Genomic DNA, 27,282 nt, shown 5'->3' on the forward strand with positions numbered 1-27,282 from the left:
TTAAATCCCTTCCACATCTGAAAGGATATAATCCCATGGATCAATCACTGAACGAAATAATTTCACTGTTCATGTTAGCCAAAATTGTAACAACATGGAGTCCATATAGATATTGCCTGAATCTTCCAATACTGGAGTTAGAATGAATCAATTGCTCCCAGAAGCAGCCAGGGAACAACTTCACCCTAAAAGTCATTTCCTTCTGTGTTTCATGTGTTTTCACTATACATCATCATTCCTTGGTGAGGGAGGGGAGAGGAAGGATGGAGAAGGAGAGATATATACATGTTTAGCATTTTCACATAACTCACTTTATGCAACTAATTACCTAAAGATAGTGTTGAAACTAATTTTAGCAAGTAATACGTTGTAGGCAGGATCTTAGAGAATATTCTGCCTTTGAAACTTCATAGATCCTGGAGTTGAAAGTAGAAGGCCCCTCTCCTGAAATTGTTACCAAACGTTCCTCAGATCCCTCACCATCAAGGAGATGGGGGAGTGTGGACGAAGTGCCATCATCTCACCTACACAGGACATTGAAAACTAAATTAAAAGCACAGATGAAATAAATTCATTTGTGCCAACTTCCAGGAGGCAAGGGCAATCTCCCAAGCTTAGAAATGAGAGAAACCAGAAAGGATGTGCAATAGGGGATAAACTCCTGGCACCTACTAAATCCCACTGAAAACACAGCCAATCCCGTAGGTCACTCAGATTAGTCAATTATCGCAGCAGGTAACTCTCAGAAGTGCCTCTTACCTATGGAACGCTGCTTGGGGCTTACTAATCCACTGACTGCCTTCTGAGCGGCACCATTTTCAGTTATTACAGCAAGAAAGAGGGTAAATGGCTAAACCCAGAAATTCAGGTTTTATGTCAAACAAGCTGGAGGAAGAGGTTGATGCCAAGACTAGAAACAGGTCACTGCCCTTCACTGAGTGACACTCTTAGTGATGTTTCACATTGTGGATTGCATCTTTTTTGGAGAAAGTCAATCATGTCACTCTTTTGAGAAGAGAATAGTGACCAACAGGGACACTTCTAGAGTGATATTAATATAAACTATTCCAGACACGCATTGAGGTTCTCTATGCTGTCCTCCTTGGGTCAGGGTGTAAGAAACCCAGTCGAGAAAGATAAGGGAGTAGCTTATCTTGTCCCTCAAAATCACTGTTGGTACACAGGAATTTTGCTATTTGTCTGGAAATGCCCCAGAGGAAAAAAAAGAAGCATCTCTTGGTGGGTCACATGACCCTACTGGCTCCCAAGGCAGATCTCTTCTTGTAAGGGCACAGTGTGGAGCCTCTGAAGTCTGGAGATTTTTCTCTGCAGATGCAGGAAGAAAGCAGGTGGATGGATAAATAAACATGGCCTTGCTCCTGGTGTCCTTGCTGGCTTTCCTGAGCTTGGGCTCAGGATGTCATCATCGGATCTGTCAATGCTCTAACGGGGTTTTCCTTTGCCAAGAGAGCAAGGTGACAGAGATCCCCTCCGACCTCCCCAGGAATGCGGTTGAACTGTGAGTATCAGAGGCAGCGGGAACCACAACTTGGCTGGTGTTTGTGTGTTGCGTGCTATTATTATTTTCACATGAGGCTGATAACTGTTGAGCTGAAATATTTCTGCCCTGACCGAAGGCTCAAATAAAACAAACTCCCCCAGCCCAACGCTCCTGCCCTGCGGTTCTCTAAGGATCTTAGTGAGCATTTGTTTTAGATGCGGCGGGGAAGGGCAGTGTGGAAACCTGAATCCAAAGGCAAAAGGAAGACTTTTTAGTGTTTTCGAGACACTTGCTCTTGGGTTCCATACTCTCTTTGGTGGAATCAGAAAAGTAAAATGAGGGAAAAGGAGAAACTTAGAAGAGCTAGGATTGGAGGCAGAAAGATGGCTCCAATTTAAGTGAACGGCACACTGTGTGTAATTCCTGAACTGAGATTCTGCTTCCTGGGGAAAAAGGCATTGTAAGAGAGGGAAGGGATACGAAGGAAGGAAGAAAGAAGAGAAAGAAGGAGGCAGGGAGGGGAGGAGAGCTATAGGGTAATCTTTACACTGCTGGGAAGATGTGATTCCCACCTTTGGATTTTTACTGAACTACTTTAATAGGAAGTAGACAGACTTCAAGTTGGACAAAATTTTAGATACCATTTCACTCTCTCTATTTTGCAGTTGAGGAATCTGAGGTCTGGAGAGTGAAGACAACTGCCCAAACTCTCACAATGAGCTGAGGCAGAGCCAAAACTAGGAATCAGGACTTTTGACTCACAGTCTACTGTTCTGTCTTTAAAATCCCACTTCTACTGCATTAGAGCAAAAGGAAGGCTGGACTATTAAATAGTCCAGTTACTGTCTCCCCTGAGAACTGGCCGACTGTGTCTCAGAGGCCGTGGATATCCTCAGTGTTTTCATTCCAACAGTTTTAAACAGAAGCTGCTATTCTGGAAGCCTGTTTTAATCTTGGTTCCCCAAAGCCACGGATGACTCATTTACTGCAGAAGGTGGTCATCTTTTCATTTACCAGTTACCATATCTACACTCAAACACATTGGTGTTGCATGTCAGATTTCCATTCGGGGACAAATGGCCACAGACTGGGTTGATTTTGCTTGCTACTTTTCCCCTGGGCATCACAAGTCCTCTGTGCCTACCCAGAGGCAGCTGCAGTGGGCAGGAAAAATAACTGGCTGGCTCTGTGTTTTCGCTACACTGCCTCAGATGAGACAGTTGTGCCTGATTACAGAGAAGGATGTGTCTCTACACAGACGGTCTGCTTTGTCAGGATATTATAATCACAGGAGCAGGCCCGGGTGTCTGAGCTCCTGTGAGAAGTCACTTGCTCCTAAGCAATAGTGAATAATTACTTAACCTCCTTTGGAGTCTCAGTTTCCTAACTTCTAGTGGTTTTAATACCACCTGCTTATTTGGATTGTTGTGCATACCTCTCCTGGCCCTTCTCGCCTTTTTCCAGTGTTTCCCTGAGCCAAGAAGCGCCAACAAGTTGTTAGATAGCGTCTACCTGGGCTTCATTTTAGGGTGGTATTTGTCTATTCAAAACTCCCTTCTATGCTAGACTATCTGCTTCCTGGTATCTCTTTACAAGAAGAGAGATTTTTTTTTCATTCTGCCTAGAAAAACAGGCAGCAGCCAGCTTTGGCCCCCAGTCTGTAGAATGCCCACTTCTGACTGACACTATAGCTGAGAGGCATGACAAACTCCTGGCTTCAGGAGGGATTCGACAGCCTGTGACAACACAGCACCAAAGACAAAGTGCTGCAGTGCACGAGCAGGGTCAGGAATGGAGGGAGTGCTAAGGTGATGGGCACAAGGGGCCTTTAACTGACTCTGACTGCTCAGAGGTGGCAGCATGTGGACTCTGGAATCCAAGAAACCTGGGTCCAAACCCAGGCTATGACACTCTTTTTTGCCCTGTCACCTGGGCTCTTGGCTGTATCATGGAAATTATAATGTGTGCCTTCTTTACAAAGTTGCTATGAGGACTAAATGAGACAATGAGCATAAAACACCCAGCACAAGGCCTCTCAACTTGGGGGCACGGGGTGGTTGTTGTGTTGTCATCTGCAAAACGCTAGAGAAGAAACACCATAGAGGGCATCCAGTGATGATCAAATGAATCAATAGGTATGAGAATGTTTTGAAAAACTGATGTAAGGATCCTTATAACTCTGAGATAGTCTACATAATATCCCACTGACTTAAGGATAATCTCCTCTTCCCCCCAGTGGCTGGAGCACTTACTTTCTGTGCACTTAACTTTCTGAGTAAGAAAATGTGTTCCTTTAAGTTTGCAATATTTGCCAAGAACTCAGGGAGCAGGTTTCATTCTGATCATAGGCAAAAGAATTTTGACTTCAGACTTACCCTAGAAACCCAGCTTCACTTGGAGGCAGTCAATGAATCTAGAAAGGACCCTTTGATCTGGCTTTATTCTCCCCGAAGTTAGAATTCCTAAGAAGAATGTGAACACCCATTCAAAATCTAAAAATTTAAGTCTAAGTGACAGTATAGATAAATAGATACCGTTTTCTTCAGTAGGGTCAGATGACCACAACACTAGGAGGAAAAAAAAAGAGTCCACTGATGGTCATTCCTGACTTAGGGAGATTTGTCTTGAGATTATATTATAGGCTGCCTGTGCCAGCCCCTCTCCTCACAGCAAGTTCCTGTATCTCATTGCTATTTTAATTGACCCAGCATTTAACCTCTAACTTTCTAATCATATTTTCCCTTTGCTTTATATTCCTTGTTTTGCTGTTTTGGTTTGGATCACTAGCCATATCCCACAACCATAGATTATTATTTAGTTAGGAGCTAGTTCCGTCTCTCCATAGTAGGCCCTTAGTTCTGAGGGATGTGTCAGTATTGTGGGTCAAAGGGAAGCCTTTCGCTGGGCCAGTAAAGTTCCACCATCTCCAAGAGGGAAATAGACTTTCTGATGTTTGCAAACAATTTCAATTGTGGTATTTTTTTTCTTTAAGAGCATCTTCAGGGATTATTATCATTCTGTAGAACACAGTTTGAGAAAGACTGATTCAAAGCTTGTCTATCTAACCCCAGCCACCAGAATGAACCCCTTATCAAGACTGAATTGCCACCCAGATTTCCTAACTCCCACTTCAGTGCTCAATTATAGCTAGAGAAGGACCCTCGGCTGGGTATTCATTGCTTTGTGCCTGAAAAGCAGCTACTTAAGAATGTGATGTGTCCTTATGAGGAAGATGGTTGTGAACTACAGACTATAGCCATGAGAGAACTAGGTGTTACTTTTCCTGAAGTGTGAAAAGGAATAGACTGCACAGCTACTAAAACTACTTCTGACTTCCTCATGTGTTAAATACTGACAGTTCAATTCTCTTCCTCATGTAGGTTTCACTTTCCCGATCGCCCATATCTAATCAATTTTACCAACTTCCTTCATGCTGCTACTAGCAATAATTCTCTCTCTTTTTTTTTTTCACTGCCATCATCTTTGTTTGGGATCTGAACATCTAAAGCCTGGATTAAATAATTATGTCCTCTTTTATCTTCTTGCTACCAACCTGTCTCTTCTCCAAACCAGCCTGAAAACCATCATTCCATTTTTCTCCGTAAACCACTGTGGCCACCAGGTTATGATTCAAAATCATTCAGTGACTCATGTTTCTGACTTTACCTCTCACTTTCCTCCAACAGGAGCCATCTACTTCACAAGGCTGATAAAGACTTGCTCTCAAGCTCAGTTGGTGTCCCCTGTGTTTTTGTTATACCTCTTGCTTACATGGTCTTGAGTTTCTTCTTTGCCTCTTGAAACCCAACGTACTTATCATACTCTTGCTCAGAGGTTGCCTCTTTCATGAAAGACACCCTGACCACTCCATCTTTATTTAATCTGACCCCTGGTTCAATTCATTTTACAATCTTGCTTTGCACTTAATTTTCCATGTGTGTTTCATTTCCTCAACTGCAGTGAAAATTTCCTTTATACTCCTTCTTATGCCTGCTTCAATGCAATGTATGTTCTGGGCACTCAATTATATGTAGCACAAATGATACAATAAATAAAAGGGAATTACATCTGTTTATTTGCTCTGCTCCCCAGTATCAAAGAAAGATTTTTATAAAAGATGATTATTGGTCTCCCTGTGGTGAACACCGTGGAATTTAATAGTCTCCTTGTTTTCCTTGCTTTTTTACGTGTTTGTTTTAAAGAAAATGCCTGTATGTCATTCCAAAATTCATTAATTTATTCAGAAAGAAAGATACATAGACTAGAAACAAAGTCTCCTGAGTTAAAAGTTGAATATTCTGTATTTTAGGCATATCACTCAATTCCCTTAACTTAATAATACCTGCTTTTCTATTCTTAACAAGAATATTGAAAGGATGAATAAAATTGCCTAAATAAAATTCCTTTAAACCTGGCAAGAATGTTCAAAGAAATACAATTTTTGCCAATTAGGGCCAGATTCCAAACCCTGCATGTTCGGTTTCTAGTGTTTCCCAGATGTGCTTTCATTATTGTAGTTCTGCCTGGATAGCAAGACCAAACACCCCACTGTGCAGATTGCTCTGGGTGCCCAATCCAGAGACTTCTACTGCCTTGTTGAGATATTTCTTGGCAAAAAACCAAACAGCACAGTTTTCATGCTAATGTCTACGTAATCTTTTCTCTCAAAATAAAACCTTGCGTCAACTTTAGAGAGAAATGGTATGTCGATGTCCAACATTTGGAATTTAATTGGGCTAGGGGTAAGAATTCCCTGCAGAGGAATTAGGAGGGAAAAAAACAGCTATAGAATGCAGTACCTTGAAAGGGAAAAAGGAAAAATTATATTGCAGGGGAAAAAATGTTTTAAAGTAGAGGATAAAGTCTACTCTGAGAAGTGGCTAAGAGCTGTAATTTAGAGTGTCATTATCAGCTATTGAAGAGTGGGGATTTGACACTGCAGAACTCATTGCTTGGTGAGGATAAAATCCCCTTGTTTCCCTAAAGGTAAGTGCTGTCCTTCCTCACTCAAGGCCTCTACCCAAGAAGCCTAAGCTTCAGAAACAGAACATCTTTGCAGGAAATGGGAAATTCATTTAACTTTTGATTATCTTTCTCCAAAGCCACTAATTGGGTTATCTAGTCACTGTGGTTGATTGGACTACACTTTTTTTTTTAAGCTGCTGGATTTAAACTCTCCAATTTTGCTTTATTTAGACTAGATTCTAGCTTATCTATCCCATAAGGTCACTTGGAAAGAGAGTCATTATTTTTAATTGCTTAGGATCTGATGATAATGTGATGTGGGTGTTTCTTCTTAATCTGCCCTCTCCCTAAAGTATCTCAGAGCCTGTTTTGTGTCTCTGACCTGAACATGCCATTACCTTGTTCTTTCTTTCGTATGGAATATGTCAACTGATCTGAAAATCTTCAAGGGATGTGCAAAAGAAGAAGAAGAAGAAGAAGAAAAAGAATTGAGTAAAGCAACCGAACCCTTGCCAAAGACCTGAACTCAATTTTATTCTTAGTCTTAGGAGTGACTAGTGTCCACTTGTCTTTCACGCCTTCTCCCAGGCCTTTTTCAGCTCAACACAGAGCCATCACAGAATCCTGTACCAGAAATAGTGGAAAATGTAGAGCATGATCCAATTTTTGTATCTCCACCAGGCTATGATTGAGGAAGACCTCTTAAGAAATAGGGATCCTAAAAGTCCAGCAAAGTTTCAGTGAACCAGAGAGATCAACTGAGGATATGGGAGAGAAAAGTCATCAGTAGACTGGTATAAGGTGGAAGTAAAATAGTGCTGAGGTTTCTTTCAACCCTAAAATGCTTTGATTTTACAAACATCTTCAGGCACCCAAACTTCTAAAACCAACAGGCTTTTTCTAGGCCTCCAAGTCCAACAAGTATATAATTCTTAAGCTTCTGTGACTTCAGTTGTGGGATTTGAGGGGCGGGGGGATGGTTCTTAGACTTAACAGATAGTTCTGTTAAGCTGTGTTATTTACAAATGCAACACAGAAAACCTCCCGCAGACACCTCTCCCCTCGTCTCTCTCTCTCTCTCTCTCTCTCTCTCCCTCTCTCTCCCTCTCTCTCTCTCTCGTTATTTTCCGTTTGGTGAGGGATCCCAGGTTCAACAATAATTTTGTAGCTGCATAAACAAAGGCTGATTGGAGGTCATCTCATATTTCATTCAAAACTCTCCTGGAACAGAAGGGCATGAGAAAGAAAGGGCCAGAGACTGGAGCACTAGATTTCAGGAGTGGCCCCAGTTTAAAATATTCTGTCCCTTTGAAGAAAGTCTACTAAATTTTGTTTCAGAAGATACCATCAAATCCCTAGAAGACAGAACTGCTTCTACTCCTCCATGGTTTGTCCTCAAATTAACTCCCCGTCTTCTCTCTCATTGTCCATCCTCTCGACACTCTAAGGACTGGTTTCTATTCCCCAGTTCCCAAACAAACCTTCTCTTCCTCTACCTAAATACAATTATTTTCTCCAATCTGAAATGTATTCTTCTACTCCAGTATGTTCAGCTTTTGAGACCAAGTAAAGATGCTCATTTTTCATGAAGTTTTCTTTCAACATCAAATATTTATTGACTACATTTGCGCAAGGCCTTCTACTGGGCACTTGGGAGAAAGAATCAATAGGCGAGGCACGATGCCTGCTCTCATGGACTTGCTAAAACAGAAGAGCATCAAATAAGTAATGACAATAATGCTTTTCCTCACTTTTACCCACAACGATAAAAATGCCCTTCGGAACCCAGAATGGTCATTGTCAAAACCACTCATTTGACAATTAATTGCAAGTGGGTTTGTGCAATATGAAATCACAGATTGTGAGAGCTGGAAGAAACCAATGCCTAGTGAGAGCCAATGAGAAGATGCTTGCCTGCTTAATGCCAGGGGGAAAAAATGACGCGAAGACAGGCGTCTGCCTGTCTCATGTAGATTTGCTTTTTTCGGGGGGAGGATATAGCTCAAGTGGGAGAGTGCATGATTAGCATGCATGAGGTCTTGGGTTCAATCCCCAGTATCTCCATTAAAAAAAAACAACAACTAAATATATAGACCTAATGACCTCCCCCCTAAAAATAAAATAATAAATAGATTTGCTTTTTTGACCACCTAGGGTTGATTTCAGGAGCTGTGCAGGGCTACTTCCAGAGCACCCCATTTTTTTAAAAGGTCAGAAAATTCTTGCTTCATTTTACAAGGAAAACACAGACCTCGAATAAAATAGAATGACAAATGAACACCAGCAAATTTATGACAAGGTTAGGAGAAGGAAACTGGCAGATATCTAAATATTTGACTAGAAGTTTTCACATTGGGCAAATATAAGAGTCTGGACCTTTTGAGTTGGGACAGAAGAGAATGGTACAGAAGGTGGAAACAGTACCGAAGGGGGAAGCTTAGGCTGCACTGTTTACTTTGCTAACCTCACAATTTTCCCAAAGCTGCTTGTACTTGTGAATACTCTTATGTGGATGTAGGGGAGAGAGCGGGTAAAGGAGTTCATGTGTCAATGGGTGTGTCTGACTGCCTCCTTTCAGAGCCACTATCATCTATGAAATCTGGTAATCACACAGAGTTAGTCTTAGAGCCCAGACGTCTCTTCTGAAAATGACACACCTTAAAAATGTCTACTTTGGCATAAGAGGGACACCAATAAGGAATTCTCATATACTCTTGAATTTATAAGCAATTTATCTTTCTTCTAAATTTCAAACTATTTTGCATGGCTATGTTTAGAACAGAAAAACAAATTGAATGCAAAAGAATGAGAACTTGCCATCATCAGATCACAGCCCGGGCAAGTATCAACAGTCAGCCCCAAACCTTTGCCACTGCCACAAGTCCACCATGGCTAATTTCTGCTCAGGACACAGGAATGAAAGCTGCATTTAACTGGTGTTTGTTTTATAGGCAAGCAGTGCAGACTTTCTGTAAGTAAATATACTGGGGAGGGAGGGCAGCAGAAAATGCAACCAGAAACATTCTTTTAATTCAGAAAACAAACTGGAAAGGCAAGGAAAGCAAATATGAGATTTATGGTGACAAGCAAAGAGGTCATCTGGCATCCTGTATACAGTAGCAAGACTGCTTCTCAGGCCCCTGATTGTGAAAATCTGCTGAGCTCCTTCAACAAGAACATTCAGCCTTAGAACCGCATCTGATTCCCCCCAACAAATACTAGATTCAAGAGAAAAGAGAACAAACAGTTATGATAGCCAGACAGGAACGTTACAAAGTAGCTCTGGAAGCTGAGCTATGGGGAAAGAAGAAGCAAAACAGCCACAGAAATATAAATAAAAGAAATGGCTGGTCCACTGAACTGGGGAATCACTGTGTCGCTATCTAGATCCCGCCTCCTAGGCTAGGCACACTCCCTGGGGAAGGCTGTCCAAGGTCCTATCGGAGGGGGAAGCCCTAACTGCCAGCGCCCTGGTGGCTGAGGAAAAGGGCTGCAGTCTGAGCAGCGGGCAGCCCTAAGAGGCCCCTGTTGTCCTCTAGTTCAAAAACTCTCTACTGTCGTTTAAAGAATAAACATTTGGTGTTTTGCTCAGGTGGGGAGGAGTGCTGGCCTGACCGCTCCAGGTGGTCTGCTCCAGCTGCTTCTTAAACAACCATTCCACACCCCTCTTCATGTTGGCACCTCGATTCTATTTACTCCCCAGTCCTGCTTTCGGCGACACCAGTGCCTCAGTTCTTGAGTGTTCCAGGGATCGTGCAGGGTAAATCACACTGATTAAGGATTCCATTTTCTAGAATCTCCCAAGTCAGCATGTCTCAAACTTTAATGTGCAAGCACATCAGAGGACTGTGTTAGGAAAATGCAGATTCCAACTCAGGAAGTCTGAGGAGAGGCCTGAGATTCTACATTTCTAAACAGCTCCAGGAGACGCTGGCTGGACTAGTTTCAGAACCACATTTATCCGTGTTCTTTACAACCCTAAGATGTTACTGCTCTTCTTCCTCTGTCTGTATGGCTTTATGGCTTTAAAAGAAAGAAAAATATGGAAGCAAACTAAATGTCCATCAACAGATCAACGGATAAAGAAGATACGGCATATACATATACAATGGATTATTACTCAGCCATAAAAAAGAATGAAATGTCATTTATAGCAACATGGATGGACTAGAGATTATCAGACTAAGTGAAGTAAGCCAGAAAGAGAAAGATAAAAATCATACAATGTCACTTATATGTGGAATCTAAAAAAATGATACAAGTGAACTTATTTCAAACCAGAAATAGACTCACAGATGTAGAAAACAAAATATAGTTATCAAAGGGAAAAGGGATGGGGGAGAGGGAGGGATAAATTAGGAATTTGGGATTAACATATACATACACACTACTATATATACAATAGATAAACAAGGCCTGACTGTATAGCACAGGGAACTATTTTCAATATCTTGTCATAACTTATAATGAAAAAGAATCTTAAAAAGAATATATATGTATATATATAAATGAATCACCTTGCTGTACACCTGAAACTACCACAACATTGTAAATCAACTGTACTTTAATAAATAAAATTTAATATTTAAAAAAAATAAAAATTTTTTAAAAAGAAAAGAAAGAAAAAAAATCCCCTTCTTGTCTTCTCAGTAGGGTTTAAGAGGAAACCAATAGTTACTTAGTTATTTGTTTACTATGCCATTTCTTCCCCAGAATCTTCATTCATTATTCAACCCACTCAATCTGGCTCTCTTCCCATTTTTCCACTAAAAAATGATCTTGTCATAGGTACCAATAAACTTCTCTTTATTTTCAGTATGTTTTACACTATGGTTATATTATTTTTTCAAATAAAAGTTTGAATATGAGAGGAAGGCCCACCATTCAGGTATCAGATTCAATGGAAACTCCCCCAGCTACATGTTACATGCCTCTCAGAAACACACCACACAGTTGACCAACCTCCTGCTTTTCTTGATTTCCAGCTTCTGTGACACCGAGCAACCTTTCCTCTTACATCCCACTCTGGACCTTGGTCTTCTCTGCTAGCCAGTCTTTAAGTGCTGGAGATCCCCAGGCTTCATCCAGACCCTCTTTTCTCACGCATCTGTTTCCTCTCTATAGTGATCGCATTAGTTCCCTGGCTTTAAATCCCACCTACATCCAAAAAGTAGGTCATTCCTGACCTCTTCATGGAGACCCAGACGAGTTATACCCAACTGAAACCCTAACACCTACAAAGAATTAAACATAGCATTACCATATCTCACCTATTCCATTCCTAGCTATATGCTAAGAGAAATAAAAACAGATGTCCACACAGAAACTTATGTACAAGTGTCTAAAGCAGTATTATTCATAATAGCCAAAAGGTAAATAATCCAACGTCCATCAATAGATGAATGGATAGACTAACTGTGGTATATCTATACAAAGGAGTATTTTTCTATGTTTAATGTTTTGAGAAAACACCAAACTGTTCTTCAAAGTGGCTGAACCATTGTACATTCCCATAAACAGGGAGTGAAGCTGCCTATGTCTCCACATCCTCATTGACACTATCTGACTTTTTGATTCTAGCCATCCTAGTGAGTATCAAGTATCTCACTGTGGTTTTGATTTGCATTTCCTTGCTGAGTAATGGTGTCAAGCTTTTCATATTCTTATTGGCCATTTGTATCTTGTCTCTATTGAACCTATATTCAGATGCTCTGCCCAATTTTTAACTGAGTTGTCTTTTTTTATTGAAGTGTAGTTGATATATAATATTATTTAAGTTGCAGGTGTACAATACAGTGATTCACAATTTTTAAAGGTTTTACTCCACTTATAGTTATTATAAAATATTGGCTATATTCCCTGTGTTGTACTATGTATTCTTGTAACTTATTTTATACATAATAGTTTGTACCTCTTAGTCCTCTACCCCTAACTTTCTCCTCATCCCTCCTTCTCCCCACTGCTAATCATTAGTTTGTTCTCCATATCTGAGTCTGTTTCTTTTTTTTAATATTCACTAGTTTGTTGTGTATTTTAGATTCCACATATAAGTGGTATCAGACACTATTTCTCTGTCTGAATTATTTCACTTAGCATAATACCCTCCACACCCATTCATGTCGTTGCAAATGGCAAATTTCAATTTCATCCTTTTTATGGGTGAGTAATATTCCATTGTATAAATATATCACATCTTCTTTATCCATTCATCTGTTGATGGACACTTAGGTTACTTCCATATGTTGGCTATTGTAAATAATGCTGCTGTGAACACTGGGGTGCATGTATCTTTTTGAATTAGTGTTTTGGGGTTTTTTTGAATATGTACTCAGGAATAGAATTGTTGAGTCATATGGTAGTTCAATTTTTAGTTTTTTGAAAAACCTCTATCCTGTCTTCCACAGTGGCTGCACCAAGCTGCAGTCCCACCAATATCAGGGTTCCCTTTTGTTCACATCCTCATCAACATTTGTTACTTGTGTTCTTTTTGATGATAGCTATTCTGAAAGGTGTGAGGTGTTATCTCATTGTGGTTTTGATTTGCATTTCCCTGCTGATTAGCATTGCTGAGCATCTTTTCCTCAGCATCTGCGTGTACTCTTTGGAAAATCTGCGTGTACTCTTTGGAAAAATGTCTATTCAGGTCTTCTGCCCATTGTTTAATCAGGTTTTTAAATTTGATGTTGAGTTGTATGAGCTGTTTGTGTATTTTTGTATTAACTCCTTATAAGATATATCATTTGCAAATATTTGCTCCTATTCAGTAGGTTGTCTTTCCATTTTGTTAATGATTTCCTTTGCCATGTAAAAGCCTTTAAGTTTAAATAGGTCCCATTTGTTTCTTTTTGCCTTTATTTCCTTTGCTTTAGGAGACAGATCCAAAAATACATTGCTACAATTTATGTCATAGAGTGTTCTGCCTATGTTTTCCTCTAGGAGTTTTATGGTTTCCAGTTTTACATTTAGGTCTTTACTCCACTATGAGTTTTCCTTTTGTTTGTAGAGAATGTTCTAATTTCATTCTTTTATAAGTAGCTGTCTAGTTTTCCCAGCACTACATATGGAAGAGACTGTTTTTTTTCCACTGCATGTTCTGCCTCCTTTGTTGAGGATTAATTGACCTTAACTGACATTCTGGATAAAAGTCCCTTAACAGATGTATAATTTGCTAATATGTTGTCCCATTCTGTCCCATTCTTTTCACTTTCTTAGTGGTGTTCTTTGAAGCACAAAAGTTTTTTATTTTGATAAAATCCAGTGTATGGTTTGTTGTTATTTGCACTTTGATTTCATATCCAAGAATTATTTGCCAAATCCAAGGTCATGAAAATTTATTTCCATGTTTTCATCTCAGAGTTTTGTCGTTTTACCTCTTACATGTAGGCCTTTGATACATTCTGAGTTAATTTTTGTATATGATAGATAATTGTCCAACTTCATTTTTTTGCATGTGAATATCCAGCTGTCCCAGTACCATTTGCTGAAAAGACTATTTTTTCACTATTGAATGATCTTGGCACCCCTGTTGAAAATTAGTTGACCATAGAGGCATGGGGATATGCCTCTGGACTCTAAGTTCTGTTCCTCTGATCTATATGTCTACTCCTGTATCAGTACCACACTGTCTTGGTGAATGGAGAATGTTGGGAGAATGTTTCATGTGCATTCGAGAAGACTGGAGACTGTATACCTGTTGTTGTGGGGTTGAGGGTTCTATACATGTCTGTTAGATCTAGTTGGTTAACAGCATTGTTCCTATATATTTGTTGACTTTCTGTCTAGTTGTTCTATCTATTATTGAAAGTTGGGTATTGAAGTCTTCAAGTATTATTGTCAAATAATCTATTTCTTGATTTTTGTCCATTTTTGCTTCCTGTATCTTGCTCTGTTACTAGGTGTATATATGTTTATAATTGTTATATCTTCCTGATTGATGGAGCCTGTTATCCTCATAAAATGTTCCTCTTTATATCTAGTAACATTTTTGTTTTGTTTTGTTTTTAAGCCTCTTTTTTCTGGAATTAGTATAGCTACTCCAGCTTTCCTGAGGCTGCTGTTGCAGGATGTAAATACTTTTTCAATCCTTTTACTTTCAATCTATTTGTGCCTTTGAATATAAAGCGTGTCTTTTAGAGAACATATAGTTAGATCATATTTTTAATCCAATTCAGTTTGACAATCTCTGCCTTATGACTGGAATGTTTGATGCAGTCACATTTAACGTTATCATTGATGTAGCTGGATTTACATTTGCTATTTTTACTTTCATCTGACTTTTTGTTTTCTATGTCTCATGTCTTTTCCCCTATATTCCTCATTTACTACTTTCTTTCACATCAAGTGAATTTTTTCTAATGTAGTTTTAAATTTCTTTAATAATTTTTACTATTTTTTTGAGATTTTGTTTTTCTAGTGGGTCCTCTAAGGTTTACTATATACATCTTAATGAGAATCAGCTAGATTAATGAGAGACAGAGAGATGTGTGTGGTGCGGAATATATAACACTTATATAGCTCTACTCCCTATTAGTTAAGAGAAGAAGAGAAAAATGTGGAGTTATAAGTCTTTTATAATTACATAATTACCTTTACGAGTACTTTTTGTTTGTGTGGATTTGAATTACTATCTAGGGTCACTTGGTTCAGCCTAAAGAACTTCCTTTAGGGAATTTCTTGCAGGACAGGTCTGCTAGCAGCAAATTCTCTAAATTTTCATTTATCCTGGAAAATCTTTATTTTGTCTTCACTTTTGAAACACAGGTTTTCTAAATATAGTGTTCTTGGTTTATAGGTTGTTTTTTCCTTTGAATACTTTAAATATGTTATCCCACCATCTCTGTCCTCCATTGTTCCTAATGAGAAGTGAGCTGTCGTCCCTTGTAAGTAATGAGTCATTTTTCTCTTACTGCTTTCAAGATTTCCTCCTTACCTTTGATTTTCAGCATTTTTACTATAAAGTATCTGTTTATGGGTCTCTTTGTGTACATCCTACTGGAATTTATTGAGCTTGCTAGAGGTTTTTCAATAAATATACAAAGTTTTCAGTCATTATTTTTTTCAAAATTTTTTCCTTTTTTTCTCTTCTCTCCTCTGCTACTTCCATTTCCCATATGTTGTTGTGCTTAATTTTGTTCCTTATTTCTCTAGGGCTCTCTTCCTTTTTCTTCATTCTTTTTCTCTCCGCTTTTGGATTATATAATCTCTATTGGTTTATTTTCAATTTTTCTAATCCTTTCTTCTGCAAGTTCAAATCCACTGTGGAGACACTCTTGCGATTTTTTTTTTAATTTCACTTATTGTACTCTCAACTACAGAATTTCCATTTTGTTTTTAAAAAATAATTACTATCTCTTTATGTATATTCTCTATTTGATGCAATACCACCAGCATACTTTTCTCTCTTTCCTTAATCTTGTTTTCCTTTACTTCCGTGAACATATTCACAATGACTATGTTCAAATATTTTTCTGTTATATCTGACATCTGGTTATTCTTACAGGCAGTTCCAATTGTCTACTTTATTTTCCAGTGTATGAGTCATACTGTCCGATTTCTTTTTATGCCTTATAGTTTTTTTTTCTTTGTCATTTCAGGTAACCTAATGTAGCATTCTGGGTACTAGGGGCCCAGTATTCTCAGCAGGCCACACTCAAAACAGAGCCTCTGGTGTACAAAGTGTGGCTTGGTAAAAGGAAAGGAGCCCCAGCTTCCCAGCCAAACTTGTTCAGAAACAGGCAGCTGCAGGCAAAATGGGAAATGCTGAAGTCCTATTTCTCCTGGAAGAAAGCCCCCCATCTGGGAGCTGGGAGGAGAGGGAACCCTGTTTTCTTGACAGCAGCATTCTGGAGTGGAGCATCCACTTCTCTGAGGTGGGAGAGGAGGGGAAGACAGTGGTTTTGGTTTAAATAGCACATTCTTACCCTTTTTTTTTTTTTTTGCTGGATTTTCATAGGTTTTCTTGAATATATGTTTCCTCCTTTGCTCTTTGCTCTTAGGACCATTTCCAGAGATTTTTGAGGAGTTTTCTTTGTTTGTCTTGTTTTTTTTTTAATTTTCACCAGTTTCACTACAGAGCTGGTCAGCTGCTGAAAATCAATCCCACCACTGTGTTCTTCAGCAGGCCGAGCAGAGGGGGAGTGAGTTGTGGCTGAAAGCAGCAAAGCAGTCAGGTACCCAGGATTATCATCTCTGAAGTTCTTTGTGTGCCCTTGAACAAAGCAGAACAGTTGGGCACGCCAGGAGGAAATAAATGTCATGAGACTTAAGTTTTTCAGCCCATTTTTCACTTTAATGTTTTTCACGTGCATTATTGGTTTTAAATAATTCAGTACACATGTCCTGAATACCAGTCTAGTGAATAATAATGGCTGTCACCTACCAAATAAGGTCACTAACTGCTCTTTTTGGCAGGCATAACAGTATCCTAAACATTGTGATATGGTGAGCAAAACAGGTGGGAATGGAATTACAGCCCAAAGGGATGCTTTCCAGGGTTGCTCTGGTTTGTTAGAGCAAAGGAGAAATACTGATTTGTTTTCTCCTGAGCAGGATAGAGACAAAATGACCTTCTCCCTGTGTATTTACAGTCCTGACCATTTGACTGCAGTAATTTCAGCGACAGAGAGCATGCAGTTGGACCAAATGGAAAACAAGCCAAAAGTAATATCAAAATCCTGAGTTCAGCATCTTCACCAAAAAATCATTGAGACCTTAAACAGAGCAGTACATCATCCATGACCTGCCACTACAGGCATCACACCTTTATGGAACATTTACTCTGTGTACAGCTACTGGCTGGGATATAAGAGCCAAAGGTGCAGCCCTGACACATAGATCCTTTTAATGTAGCTGAAGAGAGCAGACACAGACACAGAAGAAGAACCAGGCTTTTCAAGTTATCATATGATAACATGAGAAGGACAGGAAATGCAGAACAAAATTTGAGTACTGTAGAAGCTCCTTGAAGGGAGAGGTCCCTACTAACAAACATAGGGCACTTCCTTGAAGAAGTGAGACATGTGCTAGATATTGGAAAAAAAGATTTAAATATGTAATACGGAGAATTCAGAGTAGGTAGACAAAACATCTGGAGAGCGAATCAAACATCAGCAAATCAAATAAATAGCCTTTACTCCTGAAGGAAATAGCTTCTGAATGATCAAATTCATTTCTCAAAATGTGCCAAGTACAGCACTTGGGTGAGAGGAGGGGAACCTGGAGCACTTCCAGCCAGATCTACTAATCCAAGAAAGATTATCTAGCAGGAAATAAAAATGAAGTTCTGAGCTCTGTTTTAATAATTTGTGGAAGTCTGGGAAGAAAGAACCAAGGCATGGTTCAGAGAAACTGAGTGGAGTGTCAGAAATGGCTTTAAACATCTCTATGACTGTAGGTAAACCAAATTAGACCCAGCCTTACTTTTCAGTTAAGAAACACAAATTATGTAAATGATTGGAAGTCTTTTCAAAAAGAAATAGTTTTTATTCAATTATTTGGTTCAATTGCCTGTAGCGGCCCACTGAGGGCATATTACACCTAGGAGATCTTTGGATCTAAAGCTACACATTTCTGAAACAAATAATTCCTTCAGAGAAACTTACTTAAACACTGGGATAATTTACTCTTTCACACAGTAAGTAAATAGACCCCAATTGGATCTAGATAACTTTTCCTAGGATTAACCTGAAACTTACCATTTTGTTTGTTGATCCCCAACCCACTTTATTTTTCAAAAGAAAAGGAAAAAAAATGAATAAGTAAGTATAAAACCATAAATATCAGGAAAATGTTCCAAATATCCTGCCTCGCCATTTACTGTATTTTTCTAACTCTGCCTTCAAGTCAAACAGTCAAGATCAGCTACTGATCTGCCACTCTGTCTACTTTTGTTTTCACATCACTCTGTTAAGTTGTCTCCATTCCAATAATCATTATGGTGTAACTGACACTCCAGGGGAAATCAATTCCTTTTGACTAAATAGAAAAGCCTGCACTACCTCCCTTGAATCATAATTGAAGCCTTGTTTATTTTGCTGTTGTCTAAACCCTGGGACAGCCAGCATCTTGGTTTCACTGAAGGCAAATAGCTTGTCTACTGCAGCCTCCAGGGAAGATTTGCCATCCTTTAGGAACTGCCCTCCTTGAGTACGGAATAATTAGAACCACTTAGATATCTGAATTGCATTTCCCAGAGACTGGCTAGATGTTGTTCCTCAAGATTGTTTAAAGGAAAACTCCTTTAAACCCCTAAGGGGATAGAGTCTTTCTCATTTTCTTTCCACCTAGAAAGATATGAAGCTACAGAAAGCATTTAGATTTGTAGGACCCTCAAAAACAAGGATTCTCATTTTTAACTGTCTTAGGTCTGGCAAGTATTATGCACATCTTAGACCTCAAGAGATATTTATGAATAAATGAAATAAATGACTTGCAGTAAGTTGAACTGATGAGTTAAATTGAATTGGATTGGACTGAATTGAAATGAATTGAATTGGGCTTCTTGGCACCGACAGAGTAGATACCAAGAAGGCAGAAGGAAGGTCAGGGTGCACCATTCACTAGATGATCAAGGCCAGAACTTGGAATAATCCGGGAGTCCAAGCCCTCCAGGCTACTGGGGACATAGAGGTTAAGTGATTTCTTAAGGACAGATAGCAAAGTAGAAACAGAGCACAGACTCTAGACATAATAACAATAAAGACAAATAATTGGGCTTACATGTATTGTGTCCGTACTATGTCAGGCACAGCCCTACATGTTTCAGTTTATCATCTCATTTAGTCCTCATAAAAACCCTGCCCGGCAGGCCCCGCTCATCCTCACTTTCAGATAAAGCAACTAAGCATCAAACAATTAAGTAATTTCCACAAGTGGTATTTTCAGGACTCAGACTGAGGAATCGAGATCCCCAATAAACTGCTATCAACCATTTCAAGACATCTGGGGCAGTGGAGAAAAAGAGTTTATAATCTTGAGGACTTGAAATAACAAACCTGTTTCAATCTCTTTAACTTAAACATTTGAAGATATCCAGATTTCACACCTCTTGGACTTCCTGAAGTTTGATCTTGTCAAACGTATGGTACAAAGCCTTGTAGGTCTGTCAGGGTTTTCATTTCTGGGGATGCCTAGAAGTAAGGCCTTTTTAATAATAATCCATAATCTCATATTTATATGTATGTATCCTTTACATTCCAAAATGTAATCTTACAATGTTGAAATGTTTAATTAATATGTTGGGACTCAGAGGCCCTGGACTGGACACCATATTATGTCCTTACTTCCAGAATGACCAGGAATCATTACATGGCGTTATTTCTCTACCCTGTATCAAAAGGCCTGTCCCTCACCAAATTTTCTGCTCCCATCAGTGTGGAGTGATTTGAGTGTATCCACTGAACCCTACACATAGAGGTGTTCTAATCATCCTATCAAATCAGAACTACACAAGCAATTCTAATTATTATCCTGGTTCTGGTTCTGTAGAGTTCTTTTCCTTCCACAAGTTTGACCAAACCCAACCTTGGCTACTCACCCTTTCTCAAAGCATGATCCAAGTCAACAATCTTTTTCTCTGCTGAGTTCAGGAAGCAGAGATAAAAGACAGATGCCTCCCTGTGGGGCAGGTCTGCAGGTCATCTCTGAAACCCTCATGCTCCACCTCCTGAGATGTGTATCACAGGGCAAAGAGGTCAAACAGCAACCTGGCATGATCCCAGGACTAGGAGTGAGAAGATCGGGGATCAGGTTCTCATGCCAAGAGTACCTCATTATACAGCCTAGGAGAATCATCTAGCACTTCTGGGCCTCAGCTTACTCTTCTATAAAGTCACAGAACCGAACACAGTGATCCCCAAAGTCACTTCCCTCCCCATTAAACAGAAGGAAAACTTGAGCCCTGAGAATGAACTATGACTGAAGTCATCCAATCTTTTGATAATCAACCAGCTTCGTGGGGTTGGTCACAGCCCTTCCCAACCTACCATTTCCAGAGACCCTTGCTGCTTTGTCAGTTGTGATTCTAAGAATCTTACCTGTGTAGTCAAAATCCTGCCTTTTTGGCCAGTCTCTTTCCTCTGGCTTGTCATGATTAAGTGGCAGCAGGAATAAGCTAAAGGACTTGGTGTCTTTTTATTGACAATTTGCCCTGTAGACCCTGAGCCGGTCGGGGGAGCAGCAGAGGGTAACAGAGCTCATCAGCCATCTGCAGTTTCCTAGGCTTTCAGTCTGTTAGCAACTGACATTTCATCCCCATCACTACAGCGAGTGGCAAGTCTGAGGAGTGAGGGCCACTGCAAGAGAGTGTGTGTGTGTGTGTGTGTGTGTGTGTGTGTGTGTGTGTGTGAGAGAGACTGTTCCTGGCTTTTCTAGTTCAGTATTTAAAACCAAACGTCCTGCAAATTGAGACAGCAGATGGCCTTAAAATTCCTCAGGTAGTTGAATGTTATTTCCAAAGGAACGAAGACAGGGAAATTGGTGAACAACCATTCATTCATTCAGCAAATACTTAACTGATTGCCTCCTGTGTGCCAGATACTACTCTACATGCTAGAGGTAACAGCAGAGACCAAAACAGACAACAGGAAGCGATGATAAGCTCTCATGGAGATTATATTCTATAGTAGATGATGGGTAACAACCATGAAAAGTAAGTAATAAGATATCTAATACACTAGATGGTGAGGTGTGGTAGTAAGAAAAATAAAACAAGGAAAGGGACTATAGAAGGTCAGAGATGGTATCTATGCTGGCCAGAAAGCCCTTCAGAGAAGCAACCTATTGAGTAAACAACTAAAGATGGTGAAGGACTGAACCACGTGGATGTCTGGGGGGAGAATGTTCTAGAAGAGGGCCCAGCAAGAGCAAAGGACTCTGAGACAGGGATGCATCTGCATGTGCAAGAAACAGCAAGGAAGTCAGAGTGACTGAGGATGATTAGAGAGGGCACAGTGTGAGAGAAGTTCAGAAGGTCACAGAGAGTTTGCATGTGGACCCTTGTAAGGACAGCAGATTTTGTTCAGGGTGAGCAGGGAAGCCATGGGTGGGAGGGAATCCAATTTAAGCTTTGACAGAATTGCTGTTAAGAGTAGACTGAAGGATGTCAAGATAAGAGCAAGAAGACAAGTCAGGAGGCTATTACAATAATCCTTTTGAGAGGAGATGGGGGTCACTGGGAGGGGATAACTATGGAGGTGATGAGAAGGGGTCAGATTCTAGCCCTATTTTAAATGCAAAGACAATCAATTCACTGAGACATGGAATATGGGGTGTGAAGGAAAATAGTGCCTAAAATGGCTATAGGTTATAAACCTGAACAAGCTGAAAAAAAATGGAACTGCCTAACTCAGACTGGGGAAGAAAGCAGGAGAAACAGGGCTGAAGGCTGGGGTGGGGCGTGAGGGCGGGGGAGTGGTGCAGTGAAGATTATGAGACAGACTTAACCCTAAGGACAACAGGCCTTTATCCTCTGAAAAATAATTTCATAGTCTAAAGATTGTGATGTGGATATTTAATTACAGTCTTGTTTTCTGATGCAGATAAACTTATGCTGTTCTTTGCCTTTAGAATATTACACTAAAAATTCACACTTCAAAAAAAAAACAACTCAAGAGCTTCTGAATAATTACATTATACCTCAGGATTAGTTTCTTCTTTTTTTTTTTTTACATTTTTTATTGATTCATAATCATTTTACAGTGTTGTGTCAAATTCCAGTGTTCTTTTTTTTAAAACTCTTTTTTTTAAACTGAAGTTGATTTACAATGTTAGTTTCAAGTGTACCGCAAAGTAATTCAGTTATACATATACATACATATATTTTTTTCTTTTCAGATTCTTTTCCATTGTATGTCATCACAAGTAACTGAATATAGTTCCTTATGCTATAAAGTAGGTCCTTGTTGTTTATCTACTTTATATATAGTAATGTGTGTCTGTTAATCTCCAACCCCTAATTTATCCCTCCCTGCCCTTTTCCCTTTGGTAACCATAGTTTCTTTCCTATGTCTGTGAGTCTGTTTTTGGTTTGTAAATGGAATTTGTATCATTTTTTATAGATTCCGATATAAGGGATATCATGATATTTGTCTTTCTCTGTCTGACTTACTTAGTAGGGAGGGGATAGTGGTAGAATGTGTGCTTAGCATGCACAAGGTCCTGGGTTCAATACCCAGTGCTTCCATCAAAAAAGAAAATTAAAAAAAAAAAAAAGAAAGAAAGAATCCAAAAGGATGGGGCTCAGAGAACTTCCGGGTTGGGGAACACCTGGAGGTGCTGGGAGAGTGGTGCCCTCAGAGAAGGCATGGAAGCCTCAAGCCCCTTCCCACGTACCCCGCCCCAGGCATCTTCCTGAGGATTAGCTTTTTAAATACCTTCTGTAGGCTGAACAAGTTCCCTCCAGCTACAGACATAAACCATGTACTCTCTTCTCTGGTGATGGTGCAAGGGGGGAGCCTCTCTTCCCTGAAGAAAACTGCTGGATCTGTTCATTGTCCTCATCAACTCTGCTTTGTCCTTCCCCTTGGCAAAGTCCCTGTGCTTCTACCCAACCCCTCCTCCCTCCCTGCCCCTCCCTGAGAAAGCAACTCCGGGTGGAACTCTCTGACATCTGAACTTTACTTAGAGGGCATGATTCCCTTTACAACAGAGTTTACAGACATAAGACAGAAGATAGTTTATATGACTCAAGTAAGTAAACCTCTTAAATTCTTCATGTTTGGGATATTTCTATTTCAAATCAAAATGTGGATAAAAGGAAGAAGAGAGGGAAGAAAGGTGAGAAGAAGGGAGAGAGGCACTGAGGGAAAAGAGGAGAAAAATACTACAGTTCTTGGAGAAGAGGATTATAGTGGGCTAGGCAGAGACCCCCACGTATTGACATCCTTCATTCCGTAAGTGCTGAAGCTGAGGTCCCAGAGGGGTGAGGCAAACTTCCCACAGACCCAGAACTAGGATTTGGCAAAGCCGAGAATGGAACCCAAGATTTTGGGCCTGAATCTTTAGGAGCAGTGAGCCCTCTTCACCAGGAGGGACTCTGAAAGCGAGGCAGAGGATTGCAGGTTTGATATAACAGGCAAAGGAAAGCCACTGTAGGTGGAGCAGGAGTGCAGTCAGGTCTTTGGAGCACTGGCTTGAAAGTAAATGTTCAAGACAAACTGGAAAAGAGAGAAACTGGTGAAAGGGTGGATCCAAGCGAATTTTCCAAGAAAGAAGCAATCAGACTTTGGATCAATGAGGGTTGAGATCCAGACACAAAGACAAACCTGACTGCTGTAACCATGGAGGCCGGCTCGCTGTTCCACCAGCTTGCAGGATCTCTGTGGATCCGCTCGAGAGAAAGCCGGACCACCTCCCCTACCCTGCACTGGGAGGGCCACGTCCGTAAGGCACCAGCTCTTTCCTGTGTAAGCCGAGAACATGCTTGTGTGGGCATGTCAGTCTGTTTCCAGCTCTTTCTTTCTGCCCTGAAGGTACAAAGGGAAACGCTCAGAGCGAGCTTTAGGCAAAGCATATTTAATCCCAATGCTGCCAGAGAAAAAAGTTCCCCTCTCACGCCATCAAAACCAGGATTTTGAAAGCACCAAGAAAAGGATAAAAGAAAACAAGCTGCAGCAAGGGTTCTGATTCTCTAGTTAGGAGCAATTTGCAGTGGCACGTGTGTTGCCTGCTGGAGCAGGCAGCTGGGAAGGGAGCGACAAGAGGAGATCTGATTGAAGTGCTCTGGATACAATTTTCTCCAATAAATAAATAAATAACTGGCAAAGCATTCTGTTCCAGAGAAAGAGTACTCATCTTTGTCTCGAAGACACAGATCACAAAAGGATGAGGCAGAGAAGAGATGTTACCTTATGGATGTTTTTCTTAAGGAAAAAAAAAGATCTTTGTTCTTAAAAAATGAAAGATGTGGGGATTTTGAAGCAGTGGTCCTCAGTCTCCCTCTGACGGATTCCAACGCTGGAATTTAGACTGCAACGCAGGCAGCTCTGCCCCTGGGCTGCTTTTTCCACATACACTGCGGCATTCAGAATGATAGCTTGAAGGCAAAGGAGTTAAAGTTATAGAGGAGTCTACTACTGCTACCCAGAACTTCAGCTGCAAAAGCCCTCACAGAATATTTAGAATAAAGCAGATTTCCCCGCAAAAAGTTTAGTCCCTTCCTACACTGCTCTCAACTATAGTGACGCACAGGCTACGGGCTTTGCCAGACATCAGAACAGGCCAGGTTTCTGTCCTGACAGTTCTTTTAATTCATAACAGGAGCTAACATTTACAGAGTACTTGACAGTTGACACAGCACTTCGACAGGCATTATCTTACTTGGTTCTCACAATGAGCAAATATTTCAGTCAATTTGGGCTGCTGTAACAAAACACCACAGACTTAGTGACTTTCAAACAACAGGAATGTATTTCTCACGATTCTGGAGTCTGGAAAGTCCAGGATCAAGGTGCCAGCAGATTCAGCATCTGGTAAGAGCCTGCTTTTTATTCAAAGACAGCACCCTCCCACTGTGTCCTTAAGCAGTAGAAGGGGTGAGGGAGCTTTTATAAGGGCACTGATCCCACTCATGAGGGACCCCCTCATGACCTAATCATCTCCCAAAGGCGCCACCTCCAAACACCTTCGTCTTGGGGGTTAGAACTTCAACCTATCAATTTGGGGGGAACACCAACAGTCAGAACATAGCAGTAAAGTAGAAGTTACTATTCTGTACTGATGAGAAAACTGAAGGTCGGAGAGGTTAAATGATTTGGCCAAAGGAATACACTTCAAAATGATGAAAACAGAATCTGAATCCAAGGTTGCTGTGAAGACCAAAGGCAGATCATGTAAATCACTCAGCACAGCGTCTGGCACATCGATGTTGCTCCATGAATAGTAGCTCCTCCACCACAACACACAAGAGTTTCACCAAAACAACTCATCAAACACTTTAGCAATTCTTCCTTCAAAGGATGACTGTGAAATAAAATAGAATGATTTGGCTCATTATCACTCACTGCCTGGATGTCTCAAAAGGAATTCTAGTTCCTGCTAATTGATTAAACCAAGAAGAAAAACCCAATTTACCAGTGCCCTCCTGGAACATTGCAATGCATTTTGCTCTCATATTCGGATATTCATGCATACCGAGTATAACGTTGCTGTAGGACTTAAAAGGTGGAAGCACAATGGAAGGGAAACCAAGATTTACCCAGCCCTTACTGTAGGTCAGCAACTGTGATAAGCCAGCCCTTATAAACAACTCTGTAAGATAGCTGGCATTTCAGCCTCTTGGTACAGAAGAGAGTGAACCTCAGGAAGGCTGTAAAATTTCTCCACGGGGTAACTGGGGCATCACTGAGCCAAGACTGGACCCCAGAAAGTGTGCCTGGCTCCAAGTCCATTCTATTTCAACTATAGCACCAAACTCCTGATTGCTAGAATTTTACTGAGTGCTACTTAACCTCACCCAATTCTCTAGCTCTTTCAAGGACATGTTACATCATGGCATCAATACAATTCAAAGTGCCAGATTCTCTGCTGACTTAGGCTGAAGTGTCAGTTTATCGTAAAAGGTCACCCTGTCCCAGGACAGAAACCAGAAATCATCAGTATCATCTTCAAGGGGCCACAGTGCTTTTCCCCCAAATTTTGATTCGCAGTGGATTCCACTACAATCCTGACTTAGAAGATGAAATTCCGCACCCAGAATGCAGCCTTGCAAGGGTTCCCTTTCTCTCTGAGCCTCTCCGTGTGCCCCCTGCAGCCATGTGCTGTGATCACATTCTCTCATTCAGTCTCCACAGTGACCATGCGATGTAGAGACTATGATTAGCCTCAGTTTGCAGATGAGGAAACTGAGGCTCATGGAGGTTGCACTACATGCCGACCCACATAGCTCAAAGTGTGAAACACAAACACTGAGCCTGGGCTTTTTGTTCACTTTTTACCTCTGTCCACTTGTTTTATATTGAAAATAATCTCTTACAATCATAACAGCTGCAAAGGGAGAGTGTCCACTGCGATGTGCGTTGCCTGGGACTTCAGTGACAATCTATGATAAATGTTTGTATAACATGTGTACAAGACTCCTGGAGGATAATTCAGTGCTAACAGATTTGGTTAAACAAAACAAACCAAATCAGTGATTATAAATGTGCCATTGCAGAAAAGGAAGGAAACTGTGTAGGTATGAGGTCAATTGAATTGATGGGTTTGGAAGGGAAATTAATATTTTAGGTTTTCAGCTTGGAATTTACTAGAAAAGAGAGAGTGATAGGAATGACCAAAAAAATGGAGGGTCTGAAAATTTGGCCAAACTATTTGCTTTTGGAACATTTTCCAATATACCTAACCTAATTTCCTCAAATTCCATCAGCATAGTAGAAACAAATACCTTAGTAATAGTAAATTATAAAGTGTCTGATTTCTTGCCCAACTCCCTCACTCCCTATTAAAATTAGCCTTCACTTCACCCATAAAGGGCCCCTGAGTTACACTGGCAATTTTGGGGAGTGGACCACGTGTGGACAGAAGTGGTCCTCTGATCTGGGCCAATCTGCCAATGTCCACTGCCCATGAAGCCAGTCTGCATGACACCTCTCCAATCCCACAGCTGCCACAATGTGAGCCTTGCAGATGAGAATCTATTGTCTCTTGAGGGATAACCAGTGCTACACTCCATTGGGTACCAGCTCATGAGTTGGACTAAGAAGTGAGAACTCTTACCCTACTAGGTCTCATTCAGCCAGCCATGAAGCAAAGCCTCCTGCATTGGCAGTGTCCCTGACACACCCCAAGCCCACCTCCCTCCCCTCCAGCTTCTCCACTTCCCC

General features: G+C 40.5%; 1 protein-coding gene across 3 annotated transcripts in view; it reads left to right on the forward strand.

Annotated features, from left to right (window-relative positions):
- Positions 1-1,243: 1,243 nt before the first annotated feature.
- The window catches only part of FSHR (follicle stimulating hormone receptor), a 151,394-nt gene continuing 125,355 nt past the window's right edge, over positions 1,244-27,282 (forward strand). For all 3 annotated transcript variants that reach the window (XM_006211260.3, XM_031675663.2, XM_072937759.1), the window contains exon 1: positions 1,244-1,519. In XM_006211260.3, coding sequence (XP_006211322.1) covers positions 1,368-1,519 — 152 coding nt within the window. In that variant the 5' untranslated portion in view covers positions 1,244-1,367. The remainder of the gene's footprint in view (positions 1,520-27,282) is intronic.

Source organism: Vicugna pacos, chromosome 15 (genome assembly GCF_048564905.1).
Source record: "Vicugna pacos chromosome 15, VicPac4, whole genome shotgun sequence".
Lineage (NCBI taxonomy): Eukaryota > Metazoa > Chordata > Mammalia > Artiodactyla > Camelidae > Vicugna > Vicugna pacos.